General features: G+C 42.0%; 1 protein-coding gene across 1 annotated transcript in view; it reads right to left on the bottom strand.

Annotated features, from left to right (window-relative positions):
- Positions 1-15610, bottom strand: part of LOC121578141 (pleckstrin homology domain-containing family A member 6) — a 199263-nt gene that overhangs the window by 66843 nt on the left and 116810 nt on the right. The window contains 2 exon segments of the mRNA XM_041892273.2: positions 1505-1605; positions 15270-15342. Coding sequence (XP_041748207.2) covers positions 1505-1605; positions 15270-15342 — 174 coding nt within the window.

Raw genomic sequence — 15610 nt, forward strand, 5'->3', positions numbered from 1 at the left:
ATTAGTATCCATCTGATAGCTACAAAAGCTCCAGTATTATAACATCAGAAACACAGACAGCATTTTGTAGACCTACGCAGCACTTAGTACATCCATTTATAGTCCACACTGTAAACACCTGAAATACTAAAGGTCTCTCTAGAAACCCCTGGCTGGTCTGCTCTGTCCTCATGACTCATTCATACTGTCTCACACTGCCTCCCTGTAGAATCAACACCAGGCAGCAGGCTAACAACATGGAGGGAAGGAGACTAATAACATTTTACTGGCCAGCACTACCACAACATACAGCTGAATAGGCTACCCAGAGCACTGTGTCAATGTACAGTAAGAACATTACATCTCTGTAGTCTCATCTACTGGACGTTAGAGGTTTTGGGACACATTATACATTTTTTTACCATTGTTTACTTTGATTATTTTGCCTATTCATCTACTGCCCTTTGTTTCTAAAACCATGAGCACTACAGAGGAGCCAGTGTAGCTTGGTGAAACCTCTAGCTAGCTACTGCTCTACAGTATAGTCTACTGCCTCATAGAACCGGCAGGCAAATGGCATGTCACCACGGCAGTCACAACAGCTCTCGTTTCAACACCGACACACGGAGGCACTGGGGCAACAACGAACAATGCACAGCAACGAAACAACGAAACACTGCAACACACATACTGTACAACCCATACATCTTAATCACAGAAACCAAATGAGCCTGCTGATCTGAATAATTTGAAGAAGACATTTGACTAATGCATGTTGCAAAATGGTATTGCATCACCTTTCTGAAACACTGCGTGTGGGAAATGCCAAAATAGGTTATAGTTTAACAGTGATTGCATTTTTATGACAATAAATCTGGAATACTTTTTGTTTATGGGACAAGAGATGATTTGTGACATACGACTACTACTTGAGCTCCACATTCTGAGATGGTGATTCATATGCATTGTCTCTCTCTCTCTCTCTCTCTCTCTCTCTCTCTCTCTCTCTCTCTCTCTCAACCCTCAGCTACTGCCTGGAAGACCAGAAGAAGAACACTTTCTCTCTCTGTCCTTCCTTTTCTCTCTTTCTGTCTCTCCCTCACTTTATCTCTGTTTCCCCTCGCTCACTTTGCCTATGTGTGTTTCTCTCTCTCTCAGCATTATTTTTATTAATGCGCACTTCGATGCAAAGTACAGTGTGAGAGAGAGAGAGAGAGAGAGAGAGAGAGTACATGTAGGTGTTTGGTTTTGACAGGCTCCCAGACATCTCTGCTTATTCCCTATTATCCCCTACTGTCCACAATGTCACCACTTCTCCCTGGGCTGTCCTCAGTATCCAAACCCCAACAAAACCATCAGCACCAATCCTGGATAGAGTATTTAAATGGCCCAAATATCACTGCTGCTCTCTCTGTCCAGGGTGATAATCATATACTGTACTCATTGTACTGCCTCATCATCATCATCAACATCATCATCATCACCATCACCATCATCATCATACTTAGTCCTAGAGGGTACTGACCTTAAAGGCGTGCTTTCGGCTGATGTTATCCGACGCCTGCACTCCTCCGATCCGAAAGCTGAGCAGAGGAAGACTTCCCAACACTCCTTCCTCCTTCTCGTCTGGAGAGGGAAAAAATAGAAAAAATAAAGATCAGGCTCAAAATAAACAACAAACCAGAGAGAGAAACAGATCTAATATGATCTGATGGGTCCAAACCTACAGTGTGTAAAGAGGAGTGAATGGTAAACACGGTCAGTTCTGCTGTGACAGTCTGTCCTCTCCTCTAGTTGTAGCTGTAGCTGGCTCAGTGAGCACTACCATAGAACATCCCTGGAACAACAGACCCCCGTCCCACTGTAGTGGAATCCTAGAATAGATATCCATTTTGGTCCAGCAGTCCAGTGAGAAGTGACGGTACACACACACTCTCTCACACACTCTCTTACACATACTCACACATACTGGTGTAGATCCAACGGCTGGCAGAAAAAAAACAAGCAGAGTGTTGGGAAAAAGGAGGAGTGTGAGAGAAGCACTTGTGCTGATTAAATAATGGAGCAGGTGATGAAAATTTCAGGGGCTGGAGATGAGACTGGCAGGGAGTCCACTGTAGCTACTGCCCTCCTCTCTCTCCCTCTCTCATTCCTTCTCTCTCTCTCTCTCTCTCTCTCTCTCTCTCTCTCTCTCTCTCTCTCTCTCTCTCTCTCTCTCTCTTTCTCTCTCTCTCACTCTGCCTGGCCTTCTCGTTCTCTCTCTCTAGCAGAGCTGTACTGCATAGACACAAGAGCCTTCGTCTGTTGCAGAGCTTGTGTGTGTGTGTTTGAGAGAGAGCAAGCGAGAGAGAGAGGAAGGAGGGAGGGAGCGAGAGAAAGGAGGGGGAGGGGGAGCCATGGGGTTTGTGTTTGTACGATCATAGAGTACTCTCTGCGCTGTGTGTGTGTGTGTGTGTGTGCATGTGTGTGTGTGTGTGTGTGTGTGTGTGTGTGTGTGTGTGTGTGTGTGTGTGTGTGTGTGTGTGTTTTTCAGCCCATGTGACTCAGTGTTGCTGGAATCCTGAATTCTGGCCTCCAGCCAACTGTACCTGCCCTCTCTCCACCAATCAGAAAGCAGGGTGTTCTGCTACACACAGACAGGTAAATAGCCATGCCTCTCTCTCTCTCTCTCTCTCTCTCTGTCTCTCTCTCTCTCTCTCTCTCTCTCCCTCTCTCTCTCTCTCTCTCTCTCTCTCTCTCTCTCTCTCTCTCTCTCTCTCTGTCTCTCTCTCTGTCTCTGTCTCTCTCTCTCTCTCTCTCTCTCTCTCTCTCTCTCTCTCTCCCTCTCTCTCTCTCTCTCTCTCTCTCTCTCTCTCTCTCTCCCTCCCTCTCTCTCTCTCTCTCTCTCTCTCTCCCTCCCTGTCTCCCTCTCTCCCCGTCTCCCTCTCTCCCCATCTCTCTCTCAAACAAATACAAACCTGACCTCACATGTTCTGTATTTCATGCAAAAACTCTCACACAGATATTCATGGAAAGAGACACATTACAACAAACCATGTGCTCATTCTCAAACACACAATAACTGAAAATATCTGAAATATCTCACATATAGGCTACCAAGTTGTACTAAATATACTGCATCATACAAACACACATGAATAATGTATGTAATAAGAAACAATGTGATTTATTGCCAAACAGCCTTTCACAGTTATCTCAAGATAATCCTGAGGAGAAGCCTGGTGAGGAGAAACATAGTTGTTATTGTGAAACCTGTGGCAGAGCTTCTCAGCATTCAACAACCAACCCTGTCCCCACCCAGGGACACAGAGGCACTAGGAGAGGCAATACACACACACACACCTCTGGAAAAACACACTTCTGACACTCCTGCTAGCACACACACTTCTGAAGAAGCACAGTAATGGAAAGGTCCTCTACAATGACAGGCTTCCCTGTGAAATGTCACCTCATTCTGACTCATTCCATGGCAGTCTGACTCCTGGCTGCATTCCCTGCTGCTACTGTCACACCTGTTTGACACCACACAGACTCCCTCACCTGCAGTAGTAAATCAGCTGTGTATTAGCGTCCCAAAACAACAGTAGCTCAACACTTCTGAAGATGACAGTTATGTAAAGGGATAACACTCTATTTCACTGAGAATTACTCCATGTGTATGCCCGGGGCAGCTCGGACATTGGCGAAGTAACTTGTGAAGTAAAGTCCTTGATTGTACATACACTATTAGACAGTCAGGACTCTTGCTCTGTTGGGATATATGGAATGCGTTGAGATACTTTAGAGATGGGGGTGGTATGTAGGCTAGAGGTTATAGATACAGACTTGGCGGGCTCCAGGTTCAAATCCTGGGTGGGGATTCCTTTACACACACACCTAATGTTCATGTCCAGAGAAACACCAACACTATTCCACCGCTCCTGGCCACGACAGCTGGCACGCTTTGACAATATCAAGCTTCCTGCCTTCCAGGACCTCTATACCAGGCGGTGTCAGAGGAAGGCCCTCAAAATTGTCAAAGACTCCAGCCACCCTAGTCATAGACAGTTCTCTCTGCTACCGCACGGCAAGCGGTACCGGAGCGCCAAGTCTAGGTCCAAAAGGCTTCTCAACAGCTTCTACCCCCAAGCCATAAGACTCCTGAACAGCTAATCATGGCTACCCGGACTATTTGCACCCCCACCCCATCTTTTTACGCTGCTGCTACTCTGTTAATTATTTATGCATAGTCACTTTAACTCTACCCACATGTACATATTACTTCAACTACCTCAACTAGCCGGTGCCCCCGCACATTGACTCTGCACCGGTACCCCCCTGTATACAGCCTCCCTACTGTTATTATATTTTATTTCTGCTCTTTTTTTCTCAACACTTTTTTTTTGTTGTTGTTTTATTGAAATTTTTATTAAGAAATAAATGCATTGTTATACTTGGGGGCTATAAGTAAGCATTTCACTTTAATGTCTACACCTGTTGTATCCGGCGCATGTGGCAAATAAAATTTGATTCGATTTGATTTGAATATCACCCCCAAGTCCCAACAACAAAAGATCTTTGCCCATTTCTCACCCCTCTCTCCTCTCTAGCATGGTGATCGCGGCAATAAATTGCACAGTCACCCATTGTCATGTCTCTGTCACGGTTTCGGCCGAGGCTGCTCCTTCTCCTTGTTCGGGCAGGCTTCGGCGGTCGTCGTCTCCGGAGTACTAGCTGCCACCGTTCTATGTTTCTATGTTTGATTGGTTTTGTCTGTTTGTTACACCTGTTCATTGTTAAGTGTTCATTATGCGTCCTATTTAGTTCTCTTGTGTTTGGTCAGGTGTTGTGTGTAATTGTTCGATGTCACGTGTAGTAGTTGGTTCGCTGTTCTGTGCTCTCTGTATTTCGTTTTGTTTGAGAGAGTCCTGCACGTTGTGCGCATTTACTTTGGTTCTTACCAGTGTGCGTATGTTTCGCCTGTGGCCTGTTGCCGTGTTTGGCTTGTATTTTCGGACTTCACTAAAGACATCTGTTTCGAATCTCTGTGTGTCCTGCGTGTGATTCCATGTTACCTCTACACTCAACCCTGACAGTCTCCCTCCCTTCCATGAGACGAAAACATCCCATGAGACGTGTGTGGAATCCAGAGAGAGGAATCACTGTTTTTCACAATTCCTGACATTTAATCCTAGTAAACATTCCCTGTCTTAGTTCAGTTAGGATCACCACTTTATTTTAAGAATGTGAAATGTCAGAATAATAGTAAAGAGAATTATATATTTCAGCTTTTATTTCTTTCATCACATTCCCAGTGGGTCAGAAGTTTACATACACTCAATTAGTATTTGGTAGCATTGCCTTTAAATTGTTTAACTTGGGTCAAATGTTTCGGGTAGCCTTCCACAAGCTTCCCACAATAAATTGGGTGAATTTTGGCCCATTCCTCCTGACAGTGCTGGTGTAACTGAGTCAGGTTTGTAGGCCTCCTTGCTCGCACACGCTTTTTCAGTTCTTCCCACAAATGTTCTATAGGATTGAGGTCAGGGCTTTGTGATGGCCACTCCAATACCTTGACTTTGTTATCCTTAAGCCATTTTGCCACAACTTTGGAAGTATGCTTGGGGTCATTGTCCATTTGGAAGACCCATTTGCGACCAAGCTTTAACTTCCAGACTGATGTCTTGAGATGTTGCTTCAATATATCCACATAATTTTCCATCCTCATGACCTATCTATTTTGTGAAGTGCACCAGTCCCTCCTGCAGCAAAGCACCCCCACAGCATGATGCTGCCACCCCCGTGCTTCACGGTTGGGATGGTGTTCTTCGGCTTGCAAGCAACCCCCTTTTTCCTCCAAACATAACGATGGTCATTATGGCCAAACAGTTCTATTTTGAGTATCTGATTTTATGGTGGATTGTGGAGGAGGGGGGATGAGTGTGTTGAAGTATGTGAGTATGTGCGTATGTGTTTGGCCGGCATCTGTTGTGGGGGGCTGGGGATGTTGGTGGGGGGGATGACCACGGTAATTATTTGCTAGGATAATAATTGCTTGGCAATAAATTAAATGTAATACAATGGCAATCCGGGTTATATGTTAAAATCCTACGTATGAACTGCCGACATTATTACGCATATTAATTGATTATGATGGAAAAATAAGATATGCAAGATATTTGAATAGATATATATTTTTAAATAGTTATATATAGAGGTGACAGCATTGGAAATGCTTTTGGCGGTTAATCTGCTTCTGTTTTGTGCGTGGCACTGTGTGCTGTTTTCGATGGATGGGTCCTGGCCTCTCGGGGCCCTAGGGATCCGGAGGGATGTGGGTGGGATGCCGATCACTGGGATGACGGCTCAACTTGGGATGGGGAGGGGCCTTAGCAGGGGAATTAGTGGAGAACAATTGAAGGGATACTTAGTAGCAATGCAAATATCATGGTACAGCTATATGGACACTCAATCATTACGGGTTTTTTTTATGGTACATTTACAAACATACAGTGGGGAGAACAAGTATTTGATACACTGCCAATTTTGCAGGTTTACCTACTTACAAAGCATGTAGAGGTCTGTAATTTTTATCATAGGTACACTTCAACTGTGAGAGACGGAATCTAAAACAAAAATCCAGAAAATCACATTGTATGATTTTTAAGTAATTAATTTGCATTTTATTGCATGACATAAGTATTTGATACATCAGAAAAGCAGAACTTAATATTTGGTACAGAAACCTTTGTTTGCAATTACAGAGGTCATACGTTTCCTGTAGGTCTTGACCAGGTTTGCACACACTGCAGCAGGGATTTTGGCCCACTCCTCCATACAGACCTTCTCCAGATCCTTCAGTTTTTTGGGGGCTGTCACTGGGCAATACGGACTTTCAGCTCCCTCCAAATATTTTCTATTGGGTTCAGGTCTGGAGACTGGCTAGGCCACTCCAGGACCTTGAGATGCCTCTTACAGAGCCACTCCTTAGTTGCCCTGGCTGTGTGTTTCGGGTCGTTGTCATGCTGGAAGACCCAGCCACGACCCATCTTCAATGCTCTGAGGGAAGGAGGTTGTTGGCCAAGATCTCGCGATACATGGCCCCATCCATCCTCTCCTCAATACGGTGCAGTCGTCCTGCCCCCTTTGCAGAAAAGCATCCCCAAAGAATGATGTTTCCACCTCCATGCTTCACGGTTGGGATGGTGTTCTTGGGGTTGTACTCATCCTTCTTCTTCCTCCAAACAAGGCGAGTGGAGTTTAGATCAAAAAGCTCTATTTTTGTCTCATCAGACCACATGACCTTCTCCCATTCCTCCTCTGGATCATCCAGATGGTCATTGGCAAACTTCAGACGGGCCTGGACATGCGCTGGCTTGAGCAGGAGGACCTTGCGTGCGCTGCAGGATTTTAATCCATGACGGCGTAGTGTGTTACTAATGGTTTTCTTTGAGACTGTGGTCCCAGCTTCTTCAGGTCATTGACCAGGTCCTGCTGTGTAGTTCTGGGTTGATCCCTCACCTTCCTCATGATCATTGATGCCCCACGAGGTGAGATCTTGCATGGAGCCCCAGACCGAGGGTGATTGACCGTCATCTTGAAGTTCTTCCATTTTCTAATAATTGCGCCAACAGTTGTTGCCTTCTCACCAAGCTGCTTGCCTATTGTCCTGTAGCCCATCCCAGCCTTGTGCAGGTCTACAATGTTATCCCTGATGTCCTTACACAGCTCTCTGGTCTTGGCCATTGTGGAGAGGTTGGAGTCTGTTTGATTGAGTGTGTGGACAGGTGTCTTTCATACAGGTAACGAGTTCAAACAGGTGCAGTTAATACTGGTAATGCACATACAATGTGATTTTCTGGATTTTTGTTTTAGATTCCGTCTCTCACAGTTGAAGTGTACCTATGATAAAAATTACAGACCTCTACATGCTTTGTAAGTAGGAACAACTGCAAAATCGGCAGTGTATCAAATACTTGTTCTCCCCACTGTAGGTACAGCAAATCCCCTTATTGTATGCAATGCCATGCAATGCCATGCAATTCAGTACTCATCTCGAAAACAAAACCAATTTAGATCAAAAGTGTTTATACTAACAAAGGAAATAGAAAGTCTAACAGAACAGATAGATGGCAATAAAAACTGTAACATAGAGGCTCAGAATAAATTAGAGGAAAAACAAAAAGAAATGGAGAAACTTATTCAAGAAAGATCAAGTCTAATATATTATAAAAATAAAGCAAACTGGATGGAATATGGGGAAAAATGCACCAAATTCTTATTTAATCTTCAACATAGGAATGCTACCAAAAATAATTTAATGAAATTGGTTACAATTGATGGAGTAACCCATGATTCACCAAATTATATTTTAAAGGAGGAAACAAGGTACTTTAAGCATATGTTTTCATTTCAGTCGCCTCCATCTCCTCTAACTGAAGCTAATTGTAGAGATATTTTTTTTCTATTGATAATGTAAAATTAACAGCCAAACAGAAAGACTCATGTGAAGGTGAAATTTCAGAGGAGTAACTTCTGGATGCAATTAAAGACTTTAAGTCTGGAAAAACTCCAGGGTTGGATGGCATACCAGTCGAAGTATACCAAACCTTTTTTGATATACTAAGAGGACTGCTATTAGCATGTTTTAACCACTCCTATGTAACTGGTAGACTGTCTGACACTCAAGAAGAAGGTCTGATCTCATTATTACTGAAACAGGATACAAGTGGAAAATATAATATATAAAATCCAGTCCATTTAAAAAATTGGAGGCCCCTTACACTTCAGTGTTGTGATGCAAAAATTCTAGCAAAATGTATAGCGCATAGAATTAAAACGGTATTGTCGGATATTATTCATTCTAATCAGACAGGTTTTTTACAAGGAAGATACATTGGAGATAATATAGGGCAAGTTTTGGAAACAATAGAACATTATGGAAAATTGGAGAAACCAGGCCTGCTATTCATAGCAGACTTCGAAAAGGCATTTGATAAAGTACGACTGGGGTTTAAATATAAATGCCTGGAGCATTTCAATTTTGGTGAATCTCTTATAAAATGGGTCAAAATCATGTATAGTAACCCTAGGTGTAAAATAGTAAATAATGGCTATTTCTCAGAAAGTTTTAAACTGTCAAGAGGGGTGAAACAAGGTTGTCCACTATCAGCATATCTATTTATTTTGGCCATCGAGATGTTAGCTATTAAAATCAGATCCAACAATAATATCAGGGGATTAGAAATCCAGGGCTTAAAAACAAAGGTGTCATTGTACGCTGATGATTCATGTTTTCTTTTAAATCCACAACTAGAATCACTCCACATTCTCATAGAGGATCTAGATACATTTTCTAACCTCTCTGGATTACAACCAAATTATGACAAATGTACTATATTACGTATTGGATGAATAAAAAATTAAAAATTTACAATGCCATGTAGTTTACCAATAAAATGGTCTGATGGTGATGTGGATATACTTGGAATACATATCCCAAAGGAAATAAATTATCTCACTTCAATAAATTTTAATAGAAAGTTAGCAAAAATAGATTAGATCTTGCTACCATGGAAAGGTGGGTGCCTGTCAATTTGTGGAAAATTCACCCTGATTAACTCTTTAGTATTATCCCAGTTTACCTATTTGCTTATGGTCTTGCCTACGCCCAGCGAACAGTTTTTTAAATTATATGAGAAAAAAATATTCAATTTTATTTGGAACGGCAAGACAGACAAAATTGAATGGGCCTATTTATATAATGAATATGAATTTGGAGGACAGAAATTATTAAATATTAAAGCATTAGACCTATCACTAAAAGCTTCAGTCATACAAAAGTTATACTTAAATCCGAACTGGTTCTCTAGCAAATTAGTAAAATTGTCTCACCCAATGTTCAAGAATGGCCTTTTTCGCTTTATTCAGATTACAACCACTCACTTTCAGTTATTTGAAAATGAAATCATCTCCCAGATATCACTATTTCTAAAACAAGCCATAGAAAGTTGGTTGCATTTTCAATTTAATCCTCCAGAAACGACAGAACAAATAATGCAACAAATATTGTGGTTAAACTCAAATATAGTAATTGACAAAAAAACTTTTTTTTTTGACAAAATGTTTAAAAAAGGTATAATCTTTGTAAATGATATCATCGGTCGGACTGGTGGAGTTATGTCGCACATGCAGCTAACAAAAACATATGGAAATGTCTGCTCTACCCAAAATTACAACCAAATAATTGCAGCCTTACCGCAAAAATGGAAGAGGAAAGTGGAAGGAGGAGAAAGTAAGGAACTTGTCTGTCGGCCTTGCATTAAAGAACATAATTGGTTAAGGAAAACTGTGATAAATAAAAAGGTATATCAGTTTCATTTAAGGACCAAGGGATTGACAGCCGTCCCATATAGATTGCAAAATAGTTGGGAAGAGATTTTTGACGTACCGATCCCATGGCATAGTGTTTATGAACTGATACGCAAAACGACACCGGATTCAAAACTTCGAATCTTTCAATTTAAATTATTATATAAAATTCTTGCTACCAATAGAATGTTATTTATATGGGGGATACAATCTTCCCAGCTCTGCAGATTTTGCTGCGAAGAGACAGAACCATTAGATCATTTGTTTTGGTACTGTCCATTTGTAACTTGTTTTTGGACACAGGTCCAGGAATGGCTAACGGATTGCAATATTTACCTGGAGCTAACCCTGCAGATAGCACTACTGGGTGATCTGAAAAGTCATAGTCAATCGATCAATAACATAATAATACTATTTGCAAAAATGTTTATTTTCAATTCACAATCTGTAGAAACAATGAGAATAGAAAGGTTCAGAACTTTTGTAAGACATCACAGTACAGTTGAAATAATAATGGCAAATAGAAATCCTATATGGATGGTGTTAAAAGATAGATAGGAGGTGTTGAATTGAATTGAAGGATGGGACTAATAACAACTAACAACAAACAATAACAAGATAACTAATAATGTAGGCACGCTGTGTCCATAATAAGTGTATGGGTTGTAGGTTGGGAGCTTTTGTGAAGGAGCACAGTTAGAAAGATATGGCATATACAGTAGAAGCAAACCGGATGGACATCATGAAAATGATCGGAGAGGTTGAGAGTAGAAGAAGTTCAGGAGAAAAAACAAATAAAATATAATTACTGTAAAATTGACTGTGTCCATAAAATGTAGATAGTGGGTATGGGCTGGAAGTAGAGGCCTAGGCGTTGTTGTTCACTAGTTTACTCCAAATGGAGTCTCCCGAGTGGCGCAGTGGTCTAAGGCACTACATCGCAGTGCTAGCTGTGCCACTAGAGATCCTGGTTCGTATCCAGGCTCTGTCGTAGCCGGCCATGACCGGGAGACCCATGGGGCGGCGCACAATTGGCCCAGCGTTGTCCAGGGTAGGGGAGGGAATGGCTGGCAGGGATGTAGCTCAGTTGGTAGAGTATGGTGTTTGCAACGCCAGGGTTGTGGGTTCGATTCCAGTATAAAAATGTATGCACTAACTGTAAGTCGCTCTGGATAAGAGCGTCTGCTAAATGACTAAAATGTAAATGGGGAAAGGGTGGCAGGGTTGGAAAGTAATAAAGGGGAATATATATTTCTTTAAAAAGGATATATATATGTGTATGTATGTATGTATGTATGTATGTATGTATGTATGTATGTGTATATGTATGTGTGTATATATATATATATATATATATATATATATATATATATATATATATAAACATGGGGGATTGGAAGTGATGCAGACAATTACATTGATGGAAGTTACAATCTGCAATATAAAGCTGATCTACCCCCCCAAAAAAAGAAACCCTGTGATACAATGAATTATAAGTGAAATAATCTGTCTGTAAACAATTGTTGGAAAAATTACTTGTGTCATGCACAAAGTAGATGTCCTAACCAACTTGCCAAAACTATAGTTTGTTAACAAGAAATGTGTGGAGTGGTTGAAAAACAAGTTTTAATGACTCCAACCTAAGTGTATATAAACTTCCGACTTCAACTGTACATATGAAAATGTGTCAGCTCACTACTGTAAGCCGCTCTGGATAAGAGCGTCTGCTAAATGACTGTAATGTAATGGGGGGAATAATAGGAAATGTAGAAAAGCGAGTGGGGCTCAGGGGCCAGTTTCTGAATATTGCTGAATGTGGAAAAATGACAGTGACTTCACACTGAGCTATTGAATCATTTAATTTATCTGCTTTGCTTTGAGGACGTCCTTATTCAGGTCAGATTTGCATCTGTGTGTACGGGGTAGGGTATACAACAGGGGCAATTCCAGGTTTACTACCTTACTCCAGGGCATTCTAGGGCGATTCCACAGCAGCGGAAAATATTGTTCTGTCAATTCTCACATAGGAACTTCATTGGGAGGAAGGATGTTTTTGAGAAAACATGACAAAAGTGGTCATTTTAGGCCTTTTGTAGACGTATACATGTCTCGTGTAAGACCCAATTATCTGTGAACCGTACATTATACAGACAACATCTTGGTGTCATTATACTCCTAATAGCGTGCCCTAAAATATGGAGTATGTCTACATTTTGAAATACACATTTTCACATTCATTTATTCAACATGAAAAATATAAATATGAATATCTTAAAACGTTTTTGATGTAGCTTATTTTTAGACATATTGTTTGTAACAATATACTCTTCAAACGTCACATTTCCAGAGTGGGCTCTCTGGTACTTTTAATGATATGACCTATTTTATACATAGAAATTGACATTTTAGGTAACTAACCAATCACAGCCATCCTTTAGGATTGCACATTCAGCAAGTCACCAGCAGAGGGAGTTCCCTAAGTCAACAGGGAAGAATCGTGTCACACACTCATGTGTGCACGTGCACACACAGACACACACAAACACGCTCGCACACACTCGCACACAGGCACACATACCCACATGTGCACACACACACACGGATGCTTTTACAGTAGCTGATTAGATCTTGTCCTTGGTTTTAATGGGCAGGCTGCTTTTGATGGCACCGTAACAGCAGTAATGGATTGATAATGACTCTGACAGAGATATGAACCAGCCCTACAGTACTGTAACTAAACACACACACACAGACACACAGACACACACACACACACAACCAACACAACATCATGGCACCAGAATGTCATCATCTGATTGGTTGGGGCAATAAGTCCACTGAACTGTTAGAGAAGCATAAGAAGGAGGCTGCCCATTGTACAGCCTGTACTGTACAAAGCAAATTATAGAAACACACACACACCAAAACATGCACACAAGCATGCTTTCTCCCACACTTACACACCAACACACCACACACACACACACACACTAAACATGTCTCTCACATCCTGGGGTCACGTTGCTAGGGCATGTTGCTAGGGCATGTTGCTAGGGCATGTTTACGGTAACACACTCATAACACAGACGATGCGAAAAGCTGCAGAGCTCCAAACACACACATACAGTACACACATTCCACACTCTCATGGAGTTCCTAAACGCACATGCAAGGGGTCAAAGTTCAACCTTCTATGACTGTGTGAGCAGGGAGGGTCTCGACATAGCTCACATGACTCCCTGCTTAAATAAAGGTTAAATAAATAAATTACAGATTATACTACTACACGTGAGAGAGGCACCAAGACATACTAAAACTAAATCCTCAGTCATCATTCAATATGTATTTATTTTGGACAGCACCTTTACTCCAGTTGTTTGAGCACAGACCACCTTTGTCCCTGGGGAGGGAAATGTCACCATATCTCATGATGAATTCTACTACTATTCTACTACTACTACAGCCCCCTAGGTGAAACTGAACAGGGATGGAGGAACAAGAGAAATATCAAAACAGAAAATATCAAAGTAGCTGCCCCCAGATGTTCTCACTTGTGATGAGGCTTTGACAGATTTAATGGTGCAGGTCTAAAAAACATTTAAGGACAAAATGGGCTTACATTTTAAAATTTTAGTCATTTAGCAGACGCTCTTATCCAGAGCGACTTACAGTTAGTGAGTGCATACATTTTTCATACTGGCCCCCCGTGGGAATCGAACCCACAACCCTGGTTTGAGGGGTTGCTAAGAGGAAAAGCACACCAGAGTTCTCCTTACCACCTCCCCTTTCTTGGTCTCTCTCTCTCTCTCTCTCTCTCTCTCTCTCTCTCTCTCTCTCTCTCTCTCTCTCTCTCTCTCTCTCTCTCTCTCTCTCTCTCTCTCTCTTTCTGACCTCTCCCCTCTCTCTCTCTCTCTCTCTTTCTGACCTCTCCTCTCTCGCTTTCTGTTCTCTCCTTCTCTCTCTCTCTCCTCCTCCCTTTTCCCCCTCCCTCCCCCTCCCTCCCTCCCTCCCTCTCTCTCTCTCTCTCCCTCTTTTTCTGCTCTCTCCTTTTCTCTCTCTAAATCTGGATGTATGGCCTCACACAAGCTTTTGAAAAACAATTACCTTGACACTGTGGATTCTGTGCTGATAAGAATAGGCCTGGTGGCAAACACGTTACTGTAGGTATGGCTCCTACTTTGTCTCACTTGGCCAATATGTTTTGATATGCATGTAGTCCTGCAGGGCATAAACTACTCCCAGACTGAACCCTGATGTGTGATAAGACAAGAGGCAAAATGATGTTACTTTCATCGTTATCATCTTCTTCATCTTGCAAGTCACCCTTCTCCCTGTTTATCTGTCTGTGTATGTCTGTCTGTCTGAGCAACAGACTCCACTATCCCACAATTCCTTCACCTAGTGTGCTATTGATGTGAGTCACCTTCACCGCTGAGAGGGAGAGACTGAGCTGTATAAGGAGAGTGTGTGTGTGTGTTTGTATGTGTGTGTGTGTGTGGGTGTGTGTGTATGTGTGTGTGTGTGTGCGTCTGTGTGTACGTGTGGGTGTGTGTGTGTGTGTTTACGTGTCTGTGTCTGTCAGTGTTGATTGTCCATCTTTAAAGACTATAATATGCGGTGTGGTTGTTCACACTTCATAATGTACTCATGTCTTTTGTAAAACGTTTCTCTACATACAAGTTACAATGACTCACACACTTCCATATGTACACAGAATCACACATAAACCCACACACACATAGCTCGTACATCGACCTTGAAGACACGTCAAGCCGTGTGACATATTCAAATGCCACATTGTTTATTCTCCTGGCTGTGGCTCAGAGGATGACAGATGAAGACCGCAAAGACTCAGAGACTTGGCATGGAGAAGAGTAGAGACTGTTAATAAATAAAGAAAAGAGAACTAAAAGAAAGAAGGTATTGCTATGAGAGTCTACCTTTGTAGTAGAAGAGGCATCGGTCAGCGAGGACGAACCATCTCTTGTTCCACTGTTTCACTCCACTACTGGCCTACAGGGAGACAGAGAGAGACAGAGACACAGAGAGAGAGAGAGACAGAGACAGAGACAGAGAGAGAGCGAGAGAGAGAGAGAGAGAGAATAACACACACTTTGAGATGGATGGAACTCCAGAGAGAAGACACAAGAGTTCAGACTGGAACACTAATTACATTTACGTCATTTAGCAGATGCTCTTATCCAGAGCGACTTACAGTTAGTGAGTGCATACATTATTATATTTAGCCACTTGGGAGACTAATATCGGACTAAACCAGTGT

This window comes from Coregonus clupeaformis, chromosome 12 (assembly GCF_020615455.1).
Source record: "Coregonus clupeaformis isolate EN_2021a chromosome 12, ASM2061545v1, whole genome shotgun sequence".
In the NCBI taxonomy this organism is placed as follows: domain Eukaryota; kingdom Metazoa; phylum Chordata; class Actinopteri; order Salmoniformes; family Salmonidae; genus Coregonus; species Coregonus clupeaformis.